Source organism: Anser cygnoides, chromosome 5 (assembly GCF_040182565.1).
Source record: "Anser cygnoides isolate HZ-2024a breed goose chromosome 5, Taihu_goose_T2T_genome, whole genome shotgun sequence".
Lineage (NCBI taxonomy): Eukaryota > Metazoa > Chordata > Aves > Anseriformes > Anatidae > Anser > Anser cygnoides.
This window is the reverse complement of record NC_089877.1, coordinates 12,737,507-12,764,243: the sequence shown is the minus strand read 5'-3', so window position 1 is coordinate 12,764,243 and position 26,737 is coordinate 12,737,507. Positions and strand designations below refer to the sequence as shown.

Genomic DNA, 26,737 nt, shown 5'->3' with positions numbered 1-26,737 from the left:
AGCATGAAGCTGCAACAGGGGAGGTTCAGACTGGATGTTAAGAAAAGGTTCTTCACTGAGAGTGGTCAGGCATAGGAACAGCCTACCCAGGGCAGTGGTCACAGCACTGAGCCTGCCGGAATTCAAGAAGCATTTGGACAACGTTCTCAGATATACAGTCTGATTTTGGGGTGGTCCTGTGCAGACCCAGGAGTTGGACTAAATGATCCTTGTGGGTCCCTTCCTACTCAGGATATTCTGATACTAAGCAGTATTTCTTTTGCAAATGATTATGATTTTCTTATGATGCTTCACAAACACAGACTGTCTGGTCCCTATGATATCCATTTCTATGGGGTTTTAATTTCATCGGGGGGAAAGGAGCAGGCTGAACTATCCAATACAAAATCTCTCTTCATTCTTGAAAAGAATGCTGAACTAGTTTTATTCTTAGTTCTGTCAGCAGCATACCTCCTTTCTTCTCTTCTACAGAAAAGAAAAACAGTTAAGTACCCCAAAGCAAGCTAAACTGAAATGCTGGAAATTTGAATCTTTTAGCTCCTTGGGAGATTTCCAAATAGAATATAAGATCAGCTTCTGAGCATTTACCTCCACAGATTACCTCTTGAAACAAGAAAGCAAAGAAAATCAGAGGTGATTGCTATCAGCTCAGAAGGACTTAACACCACTCAGCTTGCAGCTATTATTACTGACTGCAGCCTGCAGTCAGTATAAGAACGTCTGCATCCTTTCTGCCACATAACTACCCAGTACACACATTCCCATTGCTTTATGCCACATACCAGAGGTACAGCCTCACAGCAGCACACTGCTTTCAGAAGATTAATCTTTCAAACAATGATTTAATTAAAAAGTTCTTTCAAATAGGCTATAAGAAGCAATAGCTGAAATTTAACACAGCATTTTTTTGAGCTGATGAAATATTTTCCTCATATGCTGATGGTACATCTGTCTTGCTAACAATCCACAGCAGGTTGGATCCAACCTAACTCTTTTTTCTTCCTTTTTTTTTTTTTTAATCCATAAAGCCCTTTTAAGGTAAAACAATCTAATGTTTGTCTTTTTTCCCAGACATGGACAAAAACCATTCCAGCTATGAAATAAGAATGGGAAATTTTCTAAAGACCAGCCTAGCAGATACTGTAAAGAAGGACATGAATTCTATTTGCTGTTGCATAGAAGGAATATCCATCAGTATTGCTTACTGAAACTATAACACCACAACTTAAACCTTTTGGCAGTTCTTATTATTAACAGTTAGCAGACCCTGGGTCCCACTTCTATCAAGATGCAACCTAGATAATCCAGATGTAGTAAGCAATGGTTAAAAAAATGTTTGTTTCATGTAGTCCCTTCCATGGTTGCCCTTTCCAAAGTCCTGCTGGCCCTGTTTCTCTTTTGACATTTCCTGTTACTTGAAAACATCAATCATAGCAAAAATGAAAGTTGACTGAAGTGTAATGATATTCAGAAAAAAATAAGATTAGAAAGATTCTCAGAGAAAACTGCCCTGACAGTTTAACCAAGAGCAAGTGAAAACACTTATGATTGTTCCTTGGGATCCAAGGTGTAAATGAGGCATGTTACAGCAGCAAATGTATTGTGTTAAAATGGAGACAATGCAAATAGAACCTAACGCCAAAACAGAAGCCCCTCCCACACTTCAAATACACCTCAATACACACCAATGGAAGCAATAAAATTTTCTTCCTTTAGACTCCTTGTGTCAAACTCCCTTGGCCCTTTGCCTGCAGGGCTCAGTGCCTTTGACATCAGCTGAGGTACTGGCAGCTGCATCGCAGGTTTCAGCTCCACTCTCGGAGATGATGCAGGATCCTTGCCAACTGGAGTGATAGATCCATCTGTTGGACTTCGTTTTCTCTTTTCTGGTTCTTTAGAGAGAAAGAACAAAGTGTTGCCAAAAGAAAAAAAAAAAACACATAAGGGAAAAGGAAATGAAAGCAGCAGACCTCTTTTATCATTCTCTGAGACTTCATCTAATCATATGTCCCCAAAGGCAGTTTGGATTATTTTTCTGCATCAAACTGCATGATTTGAATTACAGCTAAACCTTCAGAAGAGAATACTTAAATTAAAATTAGGTTTCCAGTAAGGAACCTTCCGCAATTCTGCACAAACAAATCCAACAGCTGATCAAGCTTATAGTGACATTTTCATATCCCAATGATATGAAATCCAGACTTCAAGAGCATATACTGATAAAAGAGTCACTGCGTAAAGCAGTAAACGTTTTTCTTACCTTTGTTGTAATAGTGAGTATGTGCTATTTCTAGAAGGCCAAAAACACTGGCCATGCCTCCCAGGCCAGCATTTGCATATGACTGCTCCAGGCTCAACACAGTACACTTCAGCAAGTCCAGCATGCCTTTATAAACTTTGCGGCTGATCTCCTGCAATGAAAATCCCACTAGTGTCAATATTTCAGAAGTAAGAAAGTCATTTGAGAACATAATATTCTAAAGTTGCTGCAATATCAGCCTGTAGAAAGTAATTTGATAACAAAAATCTTCTATGAATTGAACCTAAGCATTCACTAGGTATGAGGACGCTGCTGAGTTCAGCACTGACCACATCCTGTATGACATCCTGCCGAGCATCTTCTTCTGACTGGATCGTGCGATTTAGCTTGCTTAGTACAAAGACTCGGAGCTGCTCACTCTCCAGCAGGCGACGGACTCTTTTCATGTTCAGCCAGCCAACACCTTGCCCATCGAGAACATTGTGTACCACCTCCTTCAGGAATTGCTGGTTCTCACTGATGGATTTAGAAAGGAAACAAGGAGGCAGGAGTTAACGCTCTGCTTATCTTGGCTTGCATGGTTAGAGAGGTCTGGCCAGGACAAACCCACAGATGCATTTCCAAAACTAAATTTACAAGAAAAGAACCTCAAATCTTGCTAGATTTGCTGCTAACAACTGCTCACAGCCCAAGCTGTGATCTATGGGTGTAGTATCAAACATTTTTGTTTGTCCCTTATTTCCTGTAACAAGCTATAATCAGTTTTTTCTGTAGTCCCACTATCTACCACTCTACTGTCCACTTTTATAGCACTCCTCAGAATCCATCGGAAGTCTCTATGCCGCAACATTCTTCCAGTGACTGCACTGTCCCATCTGTAGACTTTCTTTGCATTCATAGCACTAGTGCTGCAGCCTTAGCGTGCATACTGTTTCAGCTCATTTTGCCACAGGGAAGGGAATGGTAAAAAGGGAACACCTGTGCAGCCTGCTGTATCCCCAGTCTGAACCACACTTTTTGTCCTTAGTTGTCTCCTATCCCATTAGCTCAAAGTAAATTTCACTCTACATACAGCTGCTATGCAAGAAGCGAGGAGAAAGCACAGGTCAGAAAATATTTACTTCAACATTCCAAGTCCATTTCCAAGCTTGAAAAAAGGATTTCTCATGAACTCATGTTATCAAACTGCTTCACATGACTCAGCTGATCCCCTGCTTGGCACACTAAACTTCTGCTGGCTAGACTAGCCTGTTCAGACTAGACTTGACTACAAAGAATAAATACTGTGTTAAAGCAGGGTCTTTCATGACCTATTTTGGATCTCAGACAGGAATAGGAAATATTTTGAAGGACAGAAAAATACAAATATGTGCTATTAACTGAAAGGCCATCTGTACCAAATCTTCTCAATGTGTGCAAGCTTGGGGCCATAGAGAAGTACTATGCTACTTTCAACAGCTAGTCTCCTCTAAGGGAATGTTTGACAAGTATGACACCACTAACACCACTTCATGCTCAAAAAACAAAAATATTACCTGGAATTGCTACTTCGTCCCTGAGGCGATGGAGACTCTCTCTTCACTGTTGGGCTGTGCTTAATGACTGAAGATTTTTGATCTACCAGGGCTCGTCTGTTTCCTAAACAGGAGAGGAAAAAGGATGAGAAGAAGGGGGTGGGAGGAAAACAGTCTGCTCCCAGGACAGTAACAAGCAATACTATGGTCAGCTAACACACCTATTCAGATTACAAGTAACGAACTTCAAACAAAATGGAAACTCCAAAAAAGCAGCAGCATATATCATATTCTAGCATCACACATCGGCAGAAAACAGTAATGGGAGTAATGCGGAGAGAAAAAGAGAAGATGGTAATGGGAGCAGGAGGTGAAAGGCAGGAAAAGTTTGGCTGCTCTGCATGCAGTTGGACAACAAGAACCATCTTCAAATTAGTCACTGTATGTAAAAGCATAATGCATCGGGGGTGACTAGTATAGATTAGGTGATACTGGTTACCCAATGAGAAAGGGAGCCCAAAGTCAGGCATAGGGAATGCTGGAAATTGTTACATCATGCACAGCTCATGCTGTAGGGAACCCACCTTCATTGCTTACTGGGCCAGCTTCAGTAATAATCTCCATTATAGTATTTAACCCAAATACTGGGACACAAAATATACAATTAGTAGTGTACTACAATATCTATGCTCCCCACCATCAGCATCAAAAAAAAAAAACAACAACAACAAAAAACAAAAAAAAAAAACCTACCAGCTTTTTCCCAGCCCTCCCTCAAAACAAAACCCAAATGATGCTAGAGCGGGAAGGATGCTTGAAAGCCCAAGACAAGGGCCAGCGTAATTAATCTAACAGATAGTGCTTGACTTGAAATTTGGCACCGTGGAACCACTGTACTGCATCTTCATGGACACTATTGCACATATCGAATTTCAAGGGCACTATCAAAAACATCTGCATCACTGAAGAAAAACAATGTAAATGGAATGTGCATGAAATAAAAACTAAAAAGGAGGATGGAGAGTGATCAAACAGCAGCAATGAGATGGAGTCCCAGCATCATTTCCCATTACAGTTACAAACACAGAGTACCACACACACTTGGTAAGAACGGGTTAACGCAGCAATTTTACACCTGTACAACAGAGACAAAAACATTTAAAAAACAGAGAAGTGCCCAGTGGAAATCCCAATGAGCCAGCATGCACACACAAATGAACACGAACACACACGCACACACACTTGCACATGCACAGAACAGACTGAGCTACTCCATGAATATCGGACCCTCGTATGCGCACAGTAACATTAAAGGCCCTGCACAATTACAATCTTCAAGAAAAGAACACCAAAGTGCAGAAGATGAGGCACAAAGCACGAACATGGAATGGCAAACCCCATCACTGTTTTCTTCCAATGTACGGAATTAATTGTTAAGTTTACCCATGGAAATAACCCTGATATGAAGCATGTTTTGTATCCTGTACAATTGGACATGAAAATGTAACCAACTGGTAAAAGGTTGTCAAAAACAGCTGCGCAGAATCTCTGCTAGTGTTTTCACCATACCAGTCCTGTTCCTCCTCATTTTACACACAGGGAACGATTACTTGTCTCAAAAACAAAGTCCAAAGCAGAAACACAAAAACAGCTTTTGGCCTTTGTTTCTACAAGGTCAAAGGTCAGCAAAACATCATACCAACCTTCATCCACATCCCTTCCCACTTCCAGATTAAAGTAATCTTTACCGATGAAAATGATGAGGAGGAAAAAAATAAATAAAATCAACATATTAAAACAAAAGCAGCAACTTCTAATCAGAAAGAATAACTCAAAAAATTTAGAAAAAAAAAATAAACCTTCCCTGATTTAGCAACTATTATCACATCCAGTGCAAGGATGACCAGGCTGTCTAATTTGAATGTAAGAGGGTCATTTCTCTAGTCCCTGTTCAGTCATGTTATCTAACAAGAGATGTCCCAATTGGAAGATTGTGCACCTACGTTAGAGATGGATCTTTACTTTCAATGAGCCGAAGCATGTTTATAATTTGAGGTTGATTGGAAAATTTCCATATAATGAATTGAAAGGACCATAAACACTTTTGAAATCTATATAAACAGAAGTTTCCGTGGGAGGTAGGCATTATTCCCACTTACAAATGGAGCAGCGCTGCTCTAACATGTTACCTAAGGCTAATCATGAAGACAGTGGCAGTACAACAGTATAACCTACCTCTTTGTTCCCATTCTATACACTAATGACTTAAAAATAATACAAAACAAAACGCAAAACAAAACCAACATTCACAACATACCCATTAACACAGGGTAGACAAGCTACTTTCCCATCCCAACACAGTCCGGTTGTTGGGAAGAAGTCTGACTGAGAAATATCAAGGCAAATTATTGTCCTGATAACTAAGACAGCTCCTAACCCAAACTACCAAAAAGCTTCACCATCAAAATTCCTTTTAGGGATAAGACCTGAGACCGCCCAGTAACAAGAATAGTAAAGGCTGTAAGGCAAAGGGAAAAATGGTTACCTTTCAGGCTGGGAAAGGGAGTATTCTTGTCTCTCCCAACTTTGGTTGGTAGGGCTAAGTTGGACAGACTGAAACTTGTGCTGTGGTTTCTATACAAGCTGCCTATGACAAAATGGAAAAAACAACAAAAAACACAATTAAGTGCCTAATACTCACTGCACACATCCAGCTTCCTATAATTCACCTTCTTATTCAAGATCCATAATGATGGAAGTACTTTTTTTATCCAAAAACCTTACAGGCATCTTATCATCTCCTTTACAATGCACCCACATCTGTAATCAGAATATTCTGAATTGTATAAAACATAATTCCTAGCTCTCATGTTACAATCACTGCCATTGTGCCTTTGAGTCTTAAATGTACCACCAATATACACTTATCTTCCTGCACTTACAGAGGTAACTTCACATCAACTGTGTCTTCTAGTTTGATACTCCTCTTAGGAGCAAATAAATGGCAGGGGTCACATGAGAAAACAGGATGATGAAAGATCTCTAAAATACATAATCTTGAAGTGAGAATTGTGCAGAGAGCCTTATGCAACTCTGTAAGTCTGACACAAAGGATTGCTTTAAAATAGAAGCTTTCCATTTACGAGAAGAAAACAAGAGTTTTTCATACCACCAACATATTTTTAATGGCATTAAGAATACAAAAATGCACTGTCATCTGTTTAAGATTCTCATACAGCAAACCTCAAATAGTTCATTTTAAATGTCAGCGTACTATTTCAATGTGCTTTGTTTTCTTTTGTTTCCCCTCAGCCTTATCTTAGTAACAATCTTTTTAGTAGAAACATCCAATATACTTTTCCCACTGATACAAACCTCTTGCCCTGCTCCCCACAGCAGCTGAAGATTCAACTGGCTATATTTTCTCTCACACATTAAAATAGTTTAGATTAGTTTTCCATACCTGTGGGTTTTATTATTAAAATACAATTGAAAATGGTCAAGAATTTCATTTAGCACCTAAACACAAGACATGGTAGCATGGAAGACATACTACTGGTAAGACTTTTGTATCAATTTCATAAAATAGCACATTTTTTTTTGTTTAAATGAAACTGACAATTTCTGATTTGTGCCCTGAACTGCCATATAACTCAACGGCCTAATGACATAACCGAAGTCCTTCTTACTGAAAAATATATAACGCAGTAGTTATCAGCAACATAAGTAAAAAAGTTCCTATGACTCCCAGCACGGCTTCTGAAGTCCTGCTAACAATTTGACTACCAAGTTATCCTCTTGACTAGTTCATCCCTCTATTCCATCTCCCTGTAAACTCTAATAAATAATAGCAGTTTAATGAATGCATTAGTACATACTTGCAAAAGACATGATGCCCCCAAAACCTTCACTGCTGTTGTTAGAGACAGTAGAGTTTGGGGAGCTGGCCCTGGAGTCCGAATCTGCATCAGAATCATTGGCCAGTTTTAAACTGTTTGGACGGAGTAACTTCTGAGACCTTTGAAGAAATAAACACAAATGCTATTAGCTTTTTCTCCAACCAAAACCTTGTAGAACTGTGAGAGGTCAATGCTGGTCTCGTTCCTTGTCAGTTTTTACCACGCTACCTTTACCTTGTGGGGAAAAAAAAAAGGAAGAAAAAAGTGGGGGAAGCATCTTTGCATTCAAGCTTTCATTACCTTTCAGGACATGTTGAAAATTTGTTGGCAAAACTGCATTGGTGGATTTGTGGGTGAAAAAGTTGTGCTTTGAGAGCAACAACAAGAAAACCCAATGTCAAACACAGTACTAACAAAGCCCCTCACGTTTCACTGCCAAATACAAAGCTTCACAACCAAATTCCATCAAAGGTTTCCAGGAATCAGTAGGTGATATACTAGAATGTTTCTAGGAAAAATTGTAATTCTGTTAGCTCCTACAACTTAAATAAAAGCAAATAAGGGAGGGAACTGAGCAAGTGCCTTTACCAGAACCAGAATGGTTTGCAGAATTGGAACGTTAAATAGAGGTGACCAATGCTACATTTCAGCTGCAAAAGGCAACTGAATGAATGTTAAACTACATGAAACAAAGGGAAACACCAACAGAGCTGTGCAGAAGGGCAGGAAATGGGGAGGACTCACCTGCTTCCATTGAGATTCTGGTTAAATCTTGGGGTGTAGCTTTCTTCCTGCTCATCATCTTCATCCTCTGTAGGAAAACCATACTGTGGCTCAAAGTATGGATTGTCATACTCTCGTTTCCTCACCACCCCTTCTGAGGAGCTCATGCTGACAGCTGGGCTGTCACTCTCACGACGATCCAAGCTCATCTTGGGAAAGCTAGTTTGCAGTGGCAAGGAAGGGAGATGGTTTGAAAATCCAGCAGCCAGCTTCTCTTCCATCTCCGCTGAATCTGCAGACTCCTGTGGACCAGTCAAATCATTGATCTGTTTGAAAATTTGTATTACTTACAACTGAAGGGCGGGACAAGAACAGCTATTTCAAACTGGGAAGTCTGTAGGGTCCTTGCAGTTCCTGGCTCCCCACCCCAATCCCACTATTAGTCCCTCTGACCTAGGATTTTAGAAACACTGCAGTATTTGTGCATCATTCTAGGGACTTTCTCCCCTGTAAAACAGATCTTACTGTTAAGTGTTAGCTCCGGCTAACATCTCTCTGTTGTCCTACTTTGTGGTTATGGAATCAGCTCCCATACTTCCCAAATAACCACAGATTCGTGAGTTTCCCCACCCCATTCTCAGTTCCTCCAATGCATTAGATTTTTCCATACTGATTAAAGACATTCCTGCAGTCACACCCTGGACCACCACCCTCTGTTAACATTGTGTTTTTCAATACATGCGAGCTTCTAAGCAAAGGAACGATCTGTCCCAGTATAAGAAGCTACCAGTAAACTCCACCTAGCTTTTGCCCTTCTCAGAATGAACTACAAGAATTCTCCCTTTCTTTATATCTTAATACACCAATCTTGGGGCTGAATTAGTCTCAGTACACACGTGATTCACTCCATGGATGACAGTGCTGGGGCTGCTACTGGCTGTAGTACTGGAACTTGAACGAGGCTGGTTGTTCTCTTGGGAGTTCTCACTGTCCATGGCCTGTTCATCCAGATCCCCTGAGTATTCTTGAAAATCATCAAATTCCACTTCACTAGCATCACCAAGGGCTGCATGTGTCAGGGGGTCAACATCTGTAAATACATCATTTTGCATTAAAGAACGCTGCCTTCCTCAGCCTTTTGCTCATCTAAATAAAGATCACTGGCAGATGAGGACTGCTCAGTAGAATACAGAATCACATAAGAAGCTAGGCTGTAAAGGGGTTTTGGAGGTCATCTATTCCAACTCCCTACTCAAAGCAGGACTAACTTCAAAATTTGAAAAACTTCAAAAAAAAAAAAAAAAGTCTCCCCAGGAAAGCAGTCACTGCACCAAGCCGGTCGGAATTTAAGAAGCATTTGGACTGTGCACTTAGTCACATGCTCTAAAATTTTGGGTAGACCTGTATGGTGCCAGGAGTCGGACTCGATGATCCTTATGGGTCCCTTCCAACTCGGGATATTCTATGATTAGAGCAGATTGCTCAGGTCCTGTCCCACTGAGTTATGTAAGACTCAAAGGCTTGAAACTCCACTTTGACCCTCGGAACCTGTTTAACTATGCTCACTACAGAGAGCTTTGCCTCGGGTCCAGGCAGAACTTCCCTTGTTGGAACTTATGATTGTTATCTCTTGCCCTTGGGACATAGGAAATGCATCGGCATTCCTGTATTTGGTTTATTGAAAAGAGTAATAATTTCGCAGTCTCGAAAGAGACACTGATGCTGCAGGCTCCATATAAACCACAGAGAATGTATTTTTCTGTCCCCACTAGAATGGAGTGACTCATTAAAGTCAGCACTGAGGACCGAAAGCAGGGGCAGGAGAAAGTTCATAATCTGCTGCCCATATTGCATCTTATCTACTGGCAGGTTGTTTCCAAATCAGGAGAGACACTTTTGTTCAGCAGCACATTATTTCTGTTCTTCTTCCTCCCAGTGTCCTTTGGAGGGCACTGTACATAAGCAGAAACAAGGTCTTTCTTCAGCCTACCACTGGAAATTGAAGGAGTATGCTCTTTTTCCTCAGAGCAACACTACAATGGAACAATACTTTGCTCTGATTAAGAGACTCAGGGGAGGCATTTCCCCCCTCAGTGCAGATGAATGGGGAAGAGGAACCTATGTGGACACTGTGAAAATGAAGCTCAAAGTTACTCACTTGGAGTATCGCCATTAATGTCACATTTCATCATCTCACTGACAAAGTCACCAAGGGAGGAATAGGAGGAACTTGAGTCGTCATAGTCAACACTGTCGCTGCCACTGCCACAACAGGTAAAAAAGAGAGATGAGTGGTAGCAGCATAGCAACAGCAGGGCCCAGTATTTCAAAGATGTGAATCAGCATACGCTGTTTTCATGGACATCTTAAAAATCTTGTGATATTACAGTTTCCACACACAAAAAGAAGAAGAATCCTGGCAAGAGTAAGGGGCCGGCTTCATGAAAAGTCAGAGCAAATGAAATAATTTTGAGATAGGTAACAAGACAATATGGTATGACATTTATAGGCTCTCAGCAAAGTTAACAAGGTCTACTACAGGTGGACAGGGAGTAGTATATGAATTCTCAATATGTGCCAGAGGGGGGAAGAAGCTTCAAGAGAACTAGAGACCAAAGGAAAAGCACTCCCTTTTTAATACAAATGATAAATCCCACTGTGAGGACCACTGGTGCTATGTAGAACATAAAAGATAAGCAATTCCAAGCCTGAGGGCCTCATAGGCTAAAAGAAAAGAAGGATAATAAAACTAGATGAAAAATTCTGGAAAACATGGTCAAAAACACACTAACAAAAAATTATTCTCACTTTACTGAACATACAAGGTCTCAGGCAGTAGGTAGTACTAGCAAGCTTTGCATAACCATGTGCTGATTAGAGATTTGAAAGAGTGGTAGGATGGGTGGGAGTACTTGTAGTACTGCAACACAAATAACCTGAGAGAGAACAGCATGGAAGAGAAAAGCATAAGGGTGGGAAGAAATACCAAATGACAAGTGGCATACAAGTAGCAAAAGAAAACAGCAAAGTACAAATAGAGAATCATGTTAAACGAAGGCTTGAGAAAACACAAGCAAAGGGATAAACTGCTGCTATGATGATGACAGTGCAGGAAGACAGTTTACTTCAATGTCAATGTTCTGACCAGACAGAAGAAATAAAACAGCATGGAAGGCTAGAGGAAAAGGCTGCGAACAAGAAGTTGGAGGAAAGGCCCAGAATAATTTGAAGTAACTATCACGAGGCTAGAGTTATGTTCCCCACCAACCTGTCATCAGTGGGGTCAGAGTCTGTTTCTTTCTCTACGGGTACATTCAGTGCTTCAGCCAGTTGTGAATTACTGTCGTAGACACGATAGTGGATGGGCTGCAGCTGGTGGGCATACCACTTAGGTTTGTCACCAATCAGTGCTGGGTCAAACATGTCTGCACAAAAAAACCAAGGAGAGTTAATTGAACTCATTTATTTGTGTTGAAGGCTTCATTCACAGTGAGGCTATTCCTTACTAAGTCTTACACAAAGGGAGAGACAGACCTCTTGTCTGTAAGTAAACAATTAACTGGAAAAATGAGGGGCTAACAGCAATGCTAATTTGGTAGAAACCCATCGATATATATATAAATAGAAAAATGTTCCTTGAACTGGATTTCCCCACCCAGCAGGAATGCTGCATTGGAACAGGCTCCCCAGGGAAGCGATTGTGGCACCAAACCTACAGGTGTTCAAAAAGCATTTGGACAACGCTTTCAAACATACGGTTTGATACGATCCTGCGCAAAACCAGGAGTTGGACTCAATCCTTGTAGGTCCCTTCCAACTTGGGATATTCTACAATTCTATGAATAGTATGGCATTAAGCTAAGTTCAGCTAGAATCTCTAGCTAGAATCTCTCTACATTTTAAGAGACAAGACATCAAAAGTGCAGGAAATGTAAGACCAAAACTTACTGTTATGAATTCTTTGGAAAGCATAGTTAGTAGGGTTGAGTGACCATTCTCCAAAATATTCTACTGCCTGTGTCCTGGAAAGCTTATCTGCAAAAGGTGTTTGCTTTGGCCTGGAGGCAAGAAAGGAGTTTGCCTGGAAGGCCACCACTGGTCGTGGAAAAAGACGAAGAGTGCGAGTATGCATCTGGAAACCCTGCAAAACATTTGGTGAGTTGAAGAATCTCACCATAGCAACCCTAAAAAGAAGCAGAGAATATATATCAGATAAAAAAGACACAACCTTTAAAATGTATGCATTAGGCAATGTTTCAAACCTTCAGAGAACAGTAACTTAGTGCAAAAAGCTGTCTTAGAAAACTTCTTAAAATAGAAAAAGAAAAGCACACACACAAGAAATCACTTAAGTTTTAATTCACCACCTCGAAACCAAGACCCACCCAAGGTGAGACAGTGTTCTTGGATCCGCTAGCTTAAGTTATGACTAAGTTTCCAGACATATTTTTTTTTGTAATTCAAGGCTTGTGATTTAAGCTGAGAATACAACATCAGACTGACTGGTCCAGGTAAAAGGGATGATCTATAGGAGAATGCAAGGAACAAAATAACCCCTCAAGATATATAATTTTATTCATGCACTTAATGGATCTGATACAAACGCTGTAATTCCTTCTCTTTTTATTTCTTTCTATGTAGACTAGAACCTGCGGTAGAACCTGGAAGACCCTGCTTCCATCACAGGACTTAGAGCAATGTCTGTGCTGCCTTCAAGTGCAAACTTTAAGAAGACTCAACACTACCTTCCTGTTCAGCCTCACCTGGTAGCCACATCCACAGAGTCCACATCATTTCCATAGATCAGAGGGTTGAATTCTGTGGAGGGAGTAGACTGCAAATCATTCTGCGGTCTTCCCAGCAGGAGTGGCACCTCCTGCCCTTCGTGGAACTTCTCTAGGTTAAGAATGGGCTGAGTATTCAGACTCATGCTGGCCAGTGCCTAACAAAGGACAACATTATGCACACATTCAGCCATAAATTATTCAAGGAACAAGAGTGAGATCAGAGCTACTCTGCCTCTAGGCAATCACAACAATTATGCATGCTCCATTAGTTTGTCTTAAACTCTTTCTTCTACACTGAGTCAAGAAGTATCTCCAGGCCCTCCTTTACGTGGAGAGTCCAAATGATCTCCTTAATGACAAAACAGTCTTGGAGCTACCCAAGGGTTAGCATGGAAGTCTGCTTTGACTCATTCATGACACGAGAACAGACAATCCAAATCTGACCACTGCTTGTATGGCACTCTGTACAATATATCTGAGAGTTATTCCCACGTGTAATTTGAATACACACTGGGACCTGGAGGCCTTGAAACTTGCCTTGCAACTTGGCAGTTCAGCCAGTGAGTTTGATATCCTACAACAGTGTGCAGACACCTCTTACACAGGCATCTGCCTGTACCTATCCCTGCAAACCTACACTTCCATCTGAATGAGGGCTTAATCTCTCCATAAAGCTACCATCCTCATCAACCCTCATAACATCCTCAGTAAAAAGCACTGGAGCAGCATGACTGGGAAGTCAGTCCCTAACACCCAGATCCAACCTAAATTGCACCTCCTTCATTTCTCCCATTTGCCCACTGAGTCTTCACTGGTTTATTTCAAAAATAAACAAACATATAAAACAAAGTACAATCAAAACACCAAAGGAAAAGGGTAAAATGGAAAATTGAGGGGAAAAGAATAAAATAAAGAACCTTGTTGTCAGGAGTGAGCAGCTGTTGCTGAGTGATTGCAGTCATGCTAACCAGACACTGGAGGCATGATGGAAGATCATATGATAACACCAGCAGCCCATCAGAGCCAAGACGAACACATGACCACAGAGAAACAGATGGAGGGGGAAACAAAAAATAATAATAATCTATTACTACCAAATATCACAAATAAGAGGAAATAAAAAGGACGACAAAATAGGCACATGGAGAGAGGTCTAACTGCCCCACCCCCAAACATCCACATTTGGCTACAGTTCCTCTGGAGAGTGGAAAGGTTCCTGTCCTTATTGGTATAGCAAATTGCTTTCCACTGCAGTTTAAAATCAGGTATCTTGAATTTTATTCATTGACACTAAGACCCAAAAGTAAACAAGGGTGTTAACCTTAGTGACATGGGCCACAATTTAGTCTTCTCTACTTTGCAAAGCAACCAGTAGCCCTCCTGTTCCTCTGACAATAGTCAACTCTTGATGATAATGGGCATAGGAATATATAGGGATGTACTGAATTTTGGTGAATACTCTGCCAATTTTAAATAGAAAGTGTTCAGGGAAATTGCAATTTGTTCTTCTGATATTCAAATTTGCTGTAGTAAGAGAGTTTTACTGAATAGTGCCTGAAATTGCAAGGGGGTGAGGCAGAAGTAAGGGGAAGGTAGATCTAACAAAACTCCAAGCAACACATTGCTTCCATCAGTGCTGACAGCAGGTACTGGGGTATCATAGAGGTCACACACTTTGCTCTCCAGGTCTACAAGGAGAGAGAGAGCAGACCTCATCAGGTCAGTAATACACTTTACCTTTAGATACTGCATGCAGCGTGCATAAGGAAAACAGAAATAAAGAGATAAAACCTGCTTGACATGATCAGCAAGGATGACCCAAGCTGATTAATGGCTTAGCAGGACCCGAGAGAAGAGACAGACCTCACACACAGATCTGTGAATGGAGGGGAAACAAAGATGATCATTGCTAGATGGATTGGGTCAGAGTTTAAGCCTGCATGGCAAATGTAAAGGAGGAATCTGGAACTTTCTGCACCAAGCAGGAACAAGTTAGCCCCAAACAACAGTGAGAAACAAAAACCATCTACTGCATCCAAAAGCAGTTTGAATTATCTTTCACTAGGCTAAGAAATTAACTGCAGTCATAGGCCTTAGCGATCACTTGCTTTTCCAAATCAGCTCTCTGCTTTAAGAGAGAAAAGCCAGCAGCTAGATACCTAACCCTTAACATCTGTATCAATTAATATCACTTTTAAAGCTTAACATGTTGCCCTATTCTAAGAGAGGGGATATTCTATCTGGACACCCATATGTAAGTGGTGTCTTAAATACCTTGACAGAAAATCCCTAGTCCTGTGCTTCCCTACAAAAGTGGAAGCAGCGGAGACAGCAGAAGATAAACAGGCAACAAAAATGAACATGAAATTCCTCGGAAAAACTAAAGATCTAAAACTAGATAAAAGTCTCAGATTTAGGTTTGTCAGAAGAAGGCAATGTTAGAAAATCACAGAGGTGCTCGGGGGACTCAGAAGAAAACATCCCAATAACTTCTTCCCCTATTGATTATCCCTCCTCCACATTCAGAGCAGACCTTGCCATGACTGGCCGAGGGGCACCTTCTTTAACACATGCACTCTAGCATCCTGATACCTTATTCACATCCATCTGATGTGCCAGGATACACACCTGCTTTTAACACCTTTTGCTTTACATTTGCTGACTTGCATTCTTGTCCAGTACAGCAAAAGAGCTGTGCAAGACTACATCTGCTAAGTTCTACTGAATCTGAGTCCTTCTCCCAAAATGCTTATTACCTGTTTCAGATGCTTTTTCAGCTCTGATGCTTCTGGTTCTGGAAGTGATGGCAAAGATTCTGCATTTGTAGGAACGATCACCTGGAATTAAGCACAAGCAACAAACTAAAAGTTACCCAGCTGTAGCCATTTCAAATCCAGAATCCCCTACATCTCCACTGCTTCTGAGACTGGATAAAAGTCATAACATCAAATTAAAAAAAAAAAAAAACATGAAAAACTCGAAAACAACCTGGATCAATACTTTGATTTTCACTTCTTTATGACTATTTAATAGTATTTACAGTGTCACAAACAAGGGAGGATTACTCTGTCATAAACCACAAAAAAGGAAAGTTTGAATAAACCTATACTCATCCTTAAGAATTTCCATTAAGTGTAAGATGTTAAACACATTTCCCTTGAAATAGCCTTGCTCATGCCACAATAGAAAGCAAGATATGTGGCCCCATTTGAATTGTGACAACCAATGCTGCTGCTGCAAGGCTCTTATCAGACCTAGATTCTTACCTAGGGCTATAGTAGACAGGGTCAAGTTACCCAGTGAGACAGCTTTATCATTTATTGAGGATTTATCTTCCTATGAAATAGCCAGACGGATTAACTGAAAAAGAATGCCTTATAAATAAAAGAAGTGGGGACTTTGAGGCAAGGAAACAGAATCCTAAAATTTAGGACAGTAGTGACAGGGGCAGACTGAGGCCAGCCTATAAGCATAGACATTCTTAAATTCTCCTTATGCACACTGATGAAAGCGCACAGTTCCCTGGAAACAAAGCCAAAAGTCCTTATGGGTATCACTTACCTTATTGGTATCCAGGTCAATAAGCCATACATCATCAGGCATTTTAAAATCCAGTTTGTAAAGGAAGAAACTTGCTGGAACACCAATGATATAAGGTGTAGGGGCTAGAAGCAACTGAGAGAGACAGACATCTTAAAAAGGACAAGATCTGAATTTGATATCACCATCTTCTTTTTTTTTTTTTTAAATAAATAACAATACAGTAGGTTTACATCAGAAGAGAAAACACACAAGGCTTTGATAAATAAGTCACTAACTCCACACAATAGAAGCATTTCAAAACAAACAACCAACCAAAAAAAAACCACTCCTGCTCCAAGAGCTTCAATTCTCATCTAGAAGAAAATCAGTGTTTTTTCTGCCAGGGATGTACTTTTATGTGGTTGCATGGCTCTAAGGAAAAAAAAAAATAGCTCAACTAATAGCTTGCTATGTCATGGACCAAGAAAAAAAGATGTTCAGAGTAAAAGCCTAACTGGAGAAGCAGAAAGTAGCAAATGAATACACGCTCGGCTCAAACCAAAACTGTGCTGTTGAAAAAACGTCATTAGGCTTAAAGGGCTTTACCATCTCTAGGAAGCCTAAGAAATAGGTTTTCCACACGTTTGTGTAAAAAGCATCTAAGAAGAAATTCTTGTTGTTTCTGAGGATCAGCAGAGGGAAAAAGTTTAAATCAATAAGCCATGTAGCAGCCTGAGATCCGCTGTTCGGGAGGTTAAGTTATCCTTTAAATCTAGAACACCTGGTTACCCACAAGGGGAAAAAAAAACCTGCAGCATCATTTGCAGGATAGCACTGAATTAATAATATGGCCTCAATTCTATCTTTCCAAGGAAAATAATGAGCTCCTGCAGAGCTGACTATTATGAAACCTAGGCTTCCAGATGAAGTAACCTGACATTTCATACTTCTGAGGAAAATAAACTGCAGGCAGTAGTTTCTAAATTCTGAATCAATAGCCCTCAAGATTCCTTAACTACTATGGACCCTCCCCAACAAACCTTAATACTCAGTTAGGAGGGCAAGGAGGGGAAGAGTAAATTCTTGCCATAGTATTGTAGATCTATGGCCTTTCAGTCCATTGCTTGTAAGGTACTGCTTTGAATCACACTACTCACTAAGCAGGCTTTGAGGATGTTATACATAAAAGGCGTTACCTACAATTTAAATAGTCGGTGGTGCTCAAAAAACATTCTTTGCAAGGCGTGCTACAGCCCCTGAGAAAGCATGGGGAAAGAAACAAGGACTGCTTCTATATGTTTGAGACATCACAGAAACATCCTTTGCAAAAGACTAATGAAGGCAAAATACGTACCTGTTCTGCAGAGGCCATGCAGGTGGGAAGCAGAGGGATCACTGGAAACATATACTCTAAGGGGTAGATCATAGCCACAAAGGCCATCACAGACATGGAGAGAGCGTTATAATCTCGGGACTGCAATACAACCTGCAACCACAGAAACTCACATTAGCACTGCAGCAACCCTTCTCTTCTGGTACTCCCCCCAGGGGCATACAAATATCACAGCCTGCAGGACGCTGTTTTAACAGCTGTGAACTGGACGACCCTTCCACTAATCTGTCTGAAAGCAAACTTCAGGCGTTTTTTACAACAAGTTCAAAACTTTTTGAAACAGGAACCTCAGAAGGAGCTATTCCTTCCCGCCTCCAGACAAACTGATCCCAAAGAATGCAGTAGACAGCCCTTCCACACATCCAGCCTACCCTGGCTTTGGAGAAGGCAGAGCTTCCTATCTACCTATCAAAGATCAACTCTTCCCTTCCTACCTTGTGCTCCAGAAGGATGCAGGTCAGCACCTGCAGACAGGCATCCACTCCCAGCAACTCCAAAGGCAGATGCAATGGAAAATCCACCAAGGTGAAGCGGGATGGATCAGGAAGAGCAAAAGTCAAAGCTGGCTGCAACTCATGTGGCAAGACTTCCACATCCACCCGCTTCTGGCCAGCGACGGGCATCGGCGAACGCAGCAGCCTGTATATCCAGGCCTCAATCTCACGCAAGTCGTGCAGCAATGCACTGGACTTCTCCTCCACAAGGAGGGAGCCTGTGAAAATCCGCCACATTGTGTCCCTGCACATGGAGAAAAAGAAGATTAACACTCCACAGCTTCATTTGACAGCCATTCCTCTTCAGGGTTGCATGGCTCTTCGAGGGAAAGGGAAGAGTCACCAAGAATTAAATGATGCAGCTAACATCTTTGGCCACTCAAGGGAAGGGAAGACAGGGATTTAACCTTGCTGAAACAACAGCTGTGGGGAAGTATAGATCTTTCTGAGGCAGAAGTCAACACAAGTATGCCACATTGGTCCGAGAGGTCATTCATTCATTTAAACGATCTGGTAAGGTCCAGATCTCTGAAGACACATCCTGCATTGCCCTGGTGCTTGAAATTCAGCCTGCAACTGGGATACTCTCGTATCTTGTCCAGAAATGCTGCAGCCCGGTTGACTGTACGATTGCTTCCAGCAGTTCTACAAACTTTTTCAAGAATATGAAATAATAACTTGAGATAATAAAAATATGCCACACCAAGATCTCCTGGGTGTTTTCGCATCATAAAATATTTTTACATCCTCTCTTAAATTGCCTTTTATCGTTCTGACAAGCTGAACGACCCACAGCAGAAGTGGCTGCATTTCAGCTGAGAATATAAATTTCTGAAAGTTGTCTGGGAAGCATATAGGTACCTTAGCAAAACAAGCAGACATTTTTCTATGCATTAAGCTAGCAATCTGCAAACTTCTAGCTCAAAGGCAGGCTGGCCAAAAAGCATGTACAGCATTGCTCAAGCCTTCAGTGCTTCAAAACTTGAAACTGGATCTGACAAGGGAAGCAACGTGGATAGTCCTTTTGATCCCTTAATGCTGTAGCACAGTATGCACGATGGCTGGGAACCTGCTATAGCCACTGGGCACAAATTTCAGCCTGATAAATATTTTTGGTTACTGTGATAGGTCTGTTAGAATGGGATGGCTCAAATTAGAGCTCAAATGGCTCAAATTTAAAAAAAAAAAAAAAAAGAAGAAGAAGAAAAAAGGATGACACTGGAGACCTCATAAAGAACAAAAAATTACAGAATTTTGGAGGGGTCAAAACAACAGCAATTTGAGATTACGCTGACTGATACACCTCTCAGGAACTGTGATGCTTCCCATCCTCTGCTCCTCCCTCAGCCACTTGTAATGCACAGGACATTAAGTTGTTAACAGGCACACTCAACCTTCTGCAAGCTGTAAGCTGGCATTTTTATTCTGCAACCACTTCAAAACCACTCTACTTTTCCAGGTCACAGCTTGCAAACCACACAGTAATTCAAACCAGCAGCTTTACTCGTCCCCCTGATGGATGCTTAGCCTCCTCCTCTTGCCTTCCTCATCTGTCACTCAGTTCTTCTCCTCTTAACTCTAAGAATTATGGTCAACAACGGCAATTTTTTAAAATACTACATGCCATTCAAACACTGGAATGCATGAGCTCTCCTTTCAAAATTCAGTTGAGTTCACAGAGTTGAAGAAAGTCATAAAATTTAGCTCTTTTCTGCCTCAGAAAAGATTAGACTAAACCAAGTGATGAAATAAGCTCCCTTAAAGCATACTTCCATTAAAAAAATATTTTTTGTTCTGAGAGAAACATTTTTTCCTCACCGTCAGTGGATTCAGGTGATAAATCTGTTAATGCAGGAATTGACACAAGCCCAGCACAATCTCCTAGAGCTGTTCTGGGGCAGGAACCCAACAAGCAGGTCACCACTCTCTGAAAAGGGGCAGACTTCCTCTTTCACAAAAAGCATACAAAGATGCAAGTGTCAGATGTCCTGTCAATTTTTGCTTTTGAGATGTTTAAGCTGGAGCGTACCAAGCTACAAACTCACATTAAGAGCTATCTCACAGCTCAATCCCTCTTAATAGTAAGGTAATTCCCTCTTTCTCCAGAGATTCATTTTATATTTGCTCTTATTAGTTCATGTATTGGAAAGGAAAAATATCTTCCTGGCATGTAGGTGTCAGGTACAATACAAATATACATCCATAACTGATACACATAAAGACCTTGGTCCTTCTGTACCCTACATTGCAACAGCTTTTGTTACATACCCAGCATTATAATAGCAGATATGTAAGATTACCAAATTACATAAAAAAAATACCAAGATCCTATTTAATTTGCTGTTGCAAACCTCCATTCCCATATGCTTCATAGCCAGCTCCTTCGTTTCCTACTCTCTCTCCTCTTCAGACTTGTACTTTGATCTCCTTCAGCCATTCCTGCTTCTCTAGTCTGCTCTCTCCCATGCTGAAGTTCAGACTGTGTTTAACGAGCTTATGAAAAATACTTTCATCATTTCCCTCTGGCCCCAAGTTGAAATTCTCCCTGCCATTTCTCAACTGTTTCTAATCTGCCAGAGAACCACTAGCCCTGACACGCACTGCCACGGAGCTTATACACCAAAGCAACAATCGCAGCATCAGTGCCCAGTTTCACAAAGATCATGTTCAGTCAGTTGTTAGCAGTGCCTCCACAGGCATATCAAAAATTAAAATCATACCAGGAGACAGAACCAGACAGAGAAGTTTTACACAAATCATCACAAAAATTTCCCTTTCCTAGTGTGATTCTGGGTTAAAACTGCAAAAAGATCAACCACCAATTTCTGCAGCTACACCTATGGAGACAATTTGCCATGACAATTTGACAATTGGAAAAAAACAGTGGGAGGAAGAAGTTTTCTCCCCCCTCAACATACCTCTGCACTCCACGAGGAATCCCCAATTTCTTGCCCAACAGTCTTTCACTACAGCAGTCCACAAGTCGCTTGAGGGTGTACAAACATTCACGGAAGGTGGAAAAGAAGGGATAGTGACTGAGGATGCACAGAGAAGTCAGGGTGCTGTTCCGAGAGCGATGGCTGCCTTTGGCCAGCCGCTTACTGCGTGGTGATCGATTCACATCTGGGGTAGACTCTGTACTTGGAACCTGCAGCGAAGAACCACTCTCTGAACTCTCAGTGCCCACATCCTCTTGGGGCGCAGACACATCCCCAGATTTGGTGATTTTCTGTCCCTCACGAGCTCGATGTCCTCCTGTGCCTTCTCCCTTCTCCTTAGGTACTCGCTTCTGGAAGGAGCGGTAGAAGTTGACACAGATTCCATAGCGAATGACACCTGTATCCTTGTCTGTGAGTGTGAAGACGAAAGAAATGTCATCACGGAAGCTCATGCGTTTCTGCCGCACACTCAGGCATCCTTCTGGCTGGCAAAAGAACACAACGTCAGGCGGCAGAGGAAAGTCCACGTGATCTTCTAGAGGATAACGTCGGAGCAGCTCAGGAGTCTGAGCAACACTATCACTGCTTGGCTGCCTACAAAAAACAAACAAAAAAAAAAACAACACACACTTACGTGATTAATGTTGATAAAATCTTTGGTATCTCCCTAATGACAGGTCAGGGGCCTGCAAGTTCAGGGTTCTCCTCAAACCTAATATCCAGTGCAGCACTTCAATCACTAGCCACAGTTCTCAATCACTAGCTCAAGCCCAGGAACTGCAGAAAGGTTAAATAAAAGCCTACACCATCGTTACCAAGGCCCAACAAAGAGTCCCTCTATTCAAATTTGACTCAAGGAGCATGATATTCCCAGGGGAATAACATATTGCTATGTTTCCCTGACTTTGATTTCCAAAATGAGTTTAACTGCATGGGTCTCTGGGGAATACTTGGGTAGGAAAGACACTGTCCCCCTCCAAATACACAGTCTGATGAAAATTCAGTGGATGAACAAAATGAAAAAGTGTAAGAGAAAGCCCTCTAGAAGGGCTTTGTGCACCTATTGCACGTCCCTGGAATTTATGTTGACCTATAAGGAAGACATACTGACAACATTTGGACTGTTCCTAGAGAGGTTTCTAAGAAAATAATAAATTATAATATCCTGCCAAGGCAAATAAAGTGGGGCCCTGATAAAGGTTAAAACATCATGTCAGTCATGGAAGCCACACCACAATTTTGCCAGGCTACACAAAAGGAAGCAGCTGTGACAGAAGTGTAATACAGCTAACACAATACTGTTAGATGATGTATAACATACAACAAGCTTTAACAATTCCAGCAGAAATGCATTGTAACCACGGGCTGAAAAGTAGAGGAAAAACCAAGAATGGTAATGCTTTTCCAGTATGAATGTGGGAACAGGCTGAAAGCAAACAAAAGCAGCAAAAAAAAAGCTGCCTTTAGTCAGATAAAGAGTCAACAGACCAAGTGATCCAAGTAATACAAAAAAGATCTTAGTTTATTTGGTGAAGCACATTACAACCTGTTGTTGATTTTATTAACCCTAAATGACATTGGCTTCCGTTAAGTTAGCAATAGAGCCCTTGACAAGTTCCATGAACCCAAAACCTCATCCTGTAAAATTGTCATTAAAAAGTTTTAGCAAATGTGTGTGATTGATTTTTTTTTTAAAGTTGGAGTGTGAGCTACTACAAAAGCTGGGTAGTCATACGCAGGCCTACTTAATACTGTGTCTCACCAACCTTTGTACAGTAAATCACTAATGGAACACAAAGACAGGCAACACTATTTATACCTGATTTCCCACCAAAAGAACAGCTTGTTTCAAAGCATTAACTAATTTTCCTACCACCACTTTCCCATGAAAGTTACCCAAATAACTGCCAGAGAAATAATAATGTGAAAACCAGAAAGCAAGGGAAGAAAAATATTTCCAAAACAATCTCTCTCTGGTTTGACCCCTTTGCTATAAAGTCTGTCCTCTTCCCATTTTCTACAGTAATTAGGATTTAAGTAAGCACAATACTAAATGGGATGCAGGAGCCCTGGCTCTACCATCACTCTCCTGAGGGACCTCATGCGAGACATTTTCTCACCTTAATACTTTAGATTTGCCCATTTCAAAATACAGATGAAACTTATTCTTCTCTTATTTGAGAAGTGCTGGATTTAAAAGCAAAACAAGCAAAAAAAAAAAAAAAAAAGCACCAACAAAGCAAAACAAACAAAAAAAAACAGACAAGTAGCAATAGAATGTTTTTAATTTACAAAAGAAAATCGCTGGCATAAATAGTTCTGCTGAACATAGTTCTTCCAAACAAAAAACTTTACTAAACTAAAAATAAACATGCTTTAGTAAGACATAAATTGGTAACAAAATCTATACTTCCTGAACGGTTAAGTACTGAAATATTGTAAGAAAATAAGAGCCTTAAAATCTTTTATGTATTAGTATCCACTAATGCATCACCTGTTAAGAAAAATGTCAAATAATATTGGTACTGTTTAAAGAGTCTACTTGGAAATAAACGGCTATAAAAAGTCATCAACAAAGTACCAGTTAATATATCCTAAGTTCATGTCTTTACAGTAATATGAGCTACAGAGAGAAAGACACAGTCTTCTCAGACACTTAGAAGAATTATATCTAATAAAAAGGAATACTTCCAGAAGACATTGCTACTTGTGCGCTGTGGTAACGAGATGTGATGGTAAAGCCACATGGAGCTCCTAAGGAACCTGCAGTGGAAGTTACTTCAGTCAACTGCATCTCTTATCAGAGGCACTTGTTGAAGTGCCTAGTAAGACAACAGACCTCTAAGCAGTAGCAATCTAATTATTGTTGCCTAGCAAAAAAATGAAATGATGCTAGCAAATCCTTAAGTGAGGACAGTGGACACTGTGAGCATCACTGGAGGAGGCAGTTAACATTTCCTCCCTCTTCTTTACCTAGTTACTTTCCAACTCTCACAGAGAAATCGTGGTTATTTTTCTACAGACAATAAGAAATAATTAAACTATTGAATTATTCTGTCCAGAAGACACAATAATAAAACAGTTATTACTTAGGAAATTACTTCATTTCCTCCACTTAGCCTATTTCAATATTGCACTCAAAGCATTTTGAAAAGAAAGTAGGAGGTAAAGCAACAGGCTGATGCACATAAAATGCTGATATTTAGAAACTAAAGTACAAACATTTCGGAACACACCCATTAAAGAAACTGGCAGAAAGTTACCACATAAACTCTGAATATAGAAAAATAACGTTTGCTGAGCATCTGCGTATTAGATATAGAGTGTATGAAATATGGGGTTGACGTGTGTGCTGTTTAAGTAGACAAGCACAACATTTTATTTATTGATGGCTACTAAGACTAAAAAAAATGAATAATATATTAAAAGGATTCATGTAGTTCATAATAGGAGGAATGAGTATTAGAAGGAAAAGTGGCCAAGTAAGGTAAGTTTCAGACTTGTTTTTAAACTGGGTTTACAGACTACAGTTCAAAAGCTAGAGAAGTAAACCCAACTAGCATTTCACTTCCGTGTGGCTTTCAGTATTTGCAGTTTGTGAATCACCCTGTCCTGATGTCAGTGGAAGCAAAGTTGTTCGGACTCACAAGCTATCAGTCATATATAAATTGGCTACTCTTAGTCACCCTTTGCAGACACATGTAAAGGTCTGAAGACCACAAATTAAAAACCTCTGACTGCAGTAGTATCTTTCAGAAAGTGGCCTAGGCAAGTACATGCCCCTTTTTTTCACACATTCCAGTCAACTCTTATTCAGCACAAAGCACGGCCTCATCAATAGATGCCAGGCTATTTGTCGTGCTGCCCCCCACGCCACCACCTTTACTGCCTACAGAAAAGCACAGCTGAGAATCTTCTCCATTACCTGGCTCCAATGATAACAAGGTAGTCAAGTAACCGAGGGCAGCTTTTCTTTTTCTGCACCATTGTCCTTGACCCCCTCCCTATGTCATCTCAGTGAATTCCTGTTCATGGATCCAGCAGTCGGTTATCCAGTCAGCCGTGACCAAGTGCCTTGGGGAGCAATTCGCTTTGAAATGTCTGGCCAGTTCAACCTATGATCAAGAAAACCAAAAGTGTCAAAGGCACAATCAGGAATAGCAATTACATATATGTATTAATTACATTCCCCCAAAGCCTGTATTCTGGGTAGCTACGGCCATCCCCAGACCTCCCTCTCTTCACGAGTATAAATATACACTATGAGATTTACTTCCACTTCACCTTTTTTGAATTGCTCATATGAACAAAGCATATGCTCAGAAAGTCCCAACTCCAAGCTGGCGCATCCTTTCTGAACCTGCACAGACATCAGCATGAGCAGCTCTCGTTAACGTGCTGGGAGAAATCTCTACCAAGGCTGGCTCTCAACATAGCAACAAGACGCAGTTTACGGAGGGAAGCTGAATTACAGTACGGGTTGCTAATGGGAAGACAGGAAATAAAGAATAAACACAGGGTTATTCTCAGCGCCAGCTGATACTTTGCTTAAGGTGGAAGGAGGAGGTGCTTTCCAGAGGACATACAGGCACCAGAAAGTGAGACTGTAGTTAGAGCAAGATGATGAAGAAAAGGCACGATCCAGAGCATGCACCACATGCAGAAACGCAGCAGGGACTGAACGAGGCATTTCCTCTCAGGTGGGACGGAATGCAAAAATATAAAAAGGAACCCAGGGTGGTTTTGTTGCTTTATTATTCTTAACAAATAATAGTAATACGGGAACTGTTTACATGTAGCCACAAAAGCAAAGCAAGATGAAACACACAATAAACAAGAGGATCACAAGAATGACCACAGACAAGCAAACAAGCCTGTCACTGGCAAAGGGCTATTCATGAAATGGTTTGAGGCAAAAGTGTCGTCCAGGCAAACCCCTGGAATTCCCACAGTGCTTGGGAAAGCAGCCTTAAAATGGCAGCTAAACACAACTGAAGCAAAAACCGCAACCTGAACTTTAGGTGTCTGGTAAACAACATAGCTAAAGAAGGGGTAGTATCAAGAGAAGCCCAATTGGATGTAATCCACCTCACCCTCCCAAACCTAATGACCTCCATGGCCCCAAACGACTGCGATCCCCACCGCTTTTTCCTGTGAAGATACAGAACTGCATGCTTGAGCAGAAGTGCTTCTTGTAAATGATACT

At 40.9% G+C, this 26,737-nt stretch overlaps 1 protein-coding gene across 40 annotated transcripts in view; it reads right to left on the bottom strand.

Annotated features, from left to right (window-relative positions):
* The window catches only part of MADD (MAP kinase activating death domain), a 67,052-nt gene that overhangs the window by 29,086 nt on the left and 11,229 nt on the right, over nt 1-26,737 (bottom strand). For 9 of the 40 annotated variants that reach the window (XR_010831843.1, XM_066998020.1, XM_066998041.1 and 6 more), the window contains exons 2-22: nt 25,457-25,646; nt 21,511-22,125; nt 18,533-18,836; nt 18,060-18,191; nt 16,745-16,858; nt 15,940-16,020; nt 14,101-14,157; nt 13,160-13,338; nt 12,345-12,580; nt 11,666-11,821; nt 10,555-10,662; nt 9,293-9,486; nt 8,418-8,722; nt 7,653-7,792; nt 6,320-6,421; nt 5,478-5,516; nt 4,359-4,418; nt 3,796-3,898; nt 2,590-2,776; nt 2,261-2,411; nt 1,686-1,892 (exon numbers count right to left, since the gene is read on the bottom strand). Coding sequence is in view for 39 of the 40 variants with exons in the window: in XM_066998020.1 (XP_066854121.1) it covers nt 1,686-1,892; nt 2,261-2,411; nt 2,590-2,776; nt 3,796-3,898; nt 4,359-4,418; nt 5,478-5,516; nt 6,320-6,421; nt 7,653-7,792; nt 8,418-8,722; nt 9,293-9,486; nt 10,555-10,662; nt 11,666-11,821; nt 12,345-12,580; nt 13,160-13,338; nt 14,101-14,157; nt 15,940-16,020; nt 16,745-16,858; nt 18,060-18,191; nt 18,533-18,836; nt 21,511-22,125; nt 25,457-25,518 (3,532 nt within the window). In the remaining variant the exon portion in view is untranslated. Of the gene's footprint in view, nt 1-1,685; nt 1,893-2,260; nt 2,412-2,589; nt 2,777-3,795; nt 3,899-4,358; nt 4,419-5,477; nt 5,517-6,319; nt 6,422-7,652; nt 7,793-8,417; nt 8,723-9,292; nt 9,487-10,554; nt 10,663-11,664; nt 11,822-12,344; nt 12,581-13,159; nt 13,339-14,100; nt 14,158-15,939; nt 16,021-16,744; nt 16,859-18,059; nt 18,192-18,532; nt 18,837-21,510; nt 22,126-25,456; nt 25,647-25,815; nt 25,839-26,737 lie in introns of those variants that run through there. The other 31 variants (XM_066998036.1, XM_066998045.1, XM_066998039.1 and 28 more) reach the window with 12 other exon arrangements.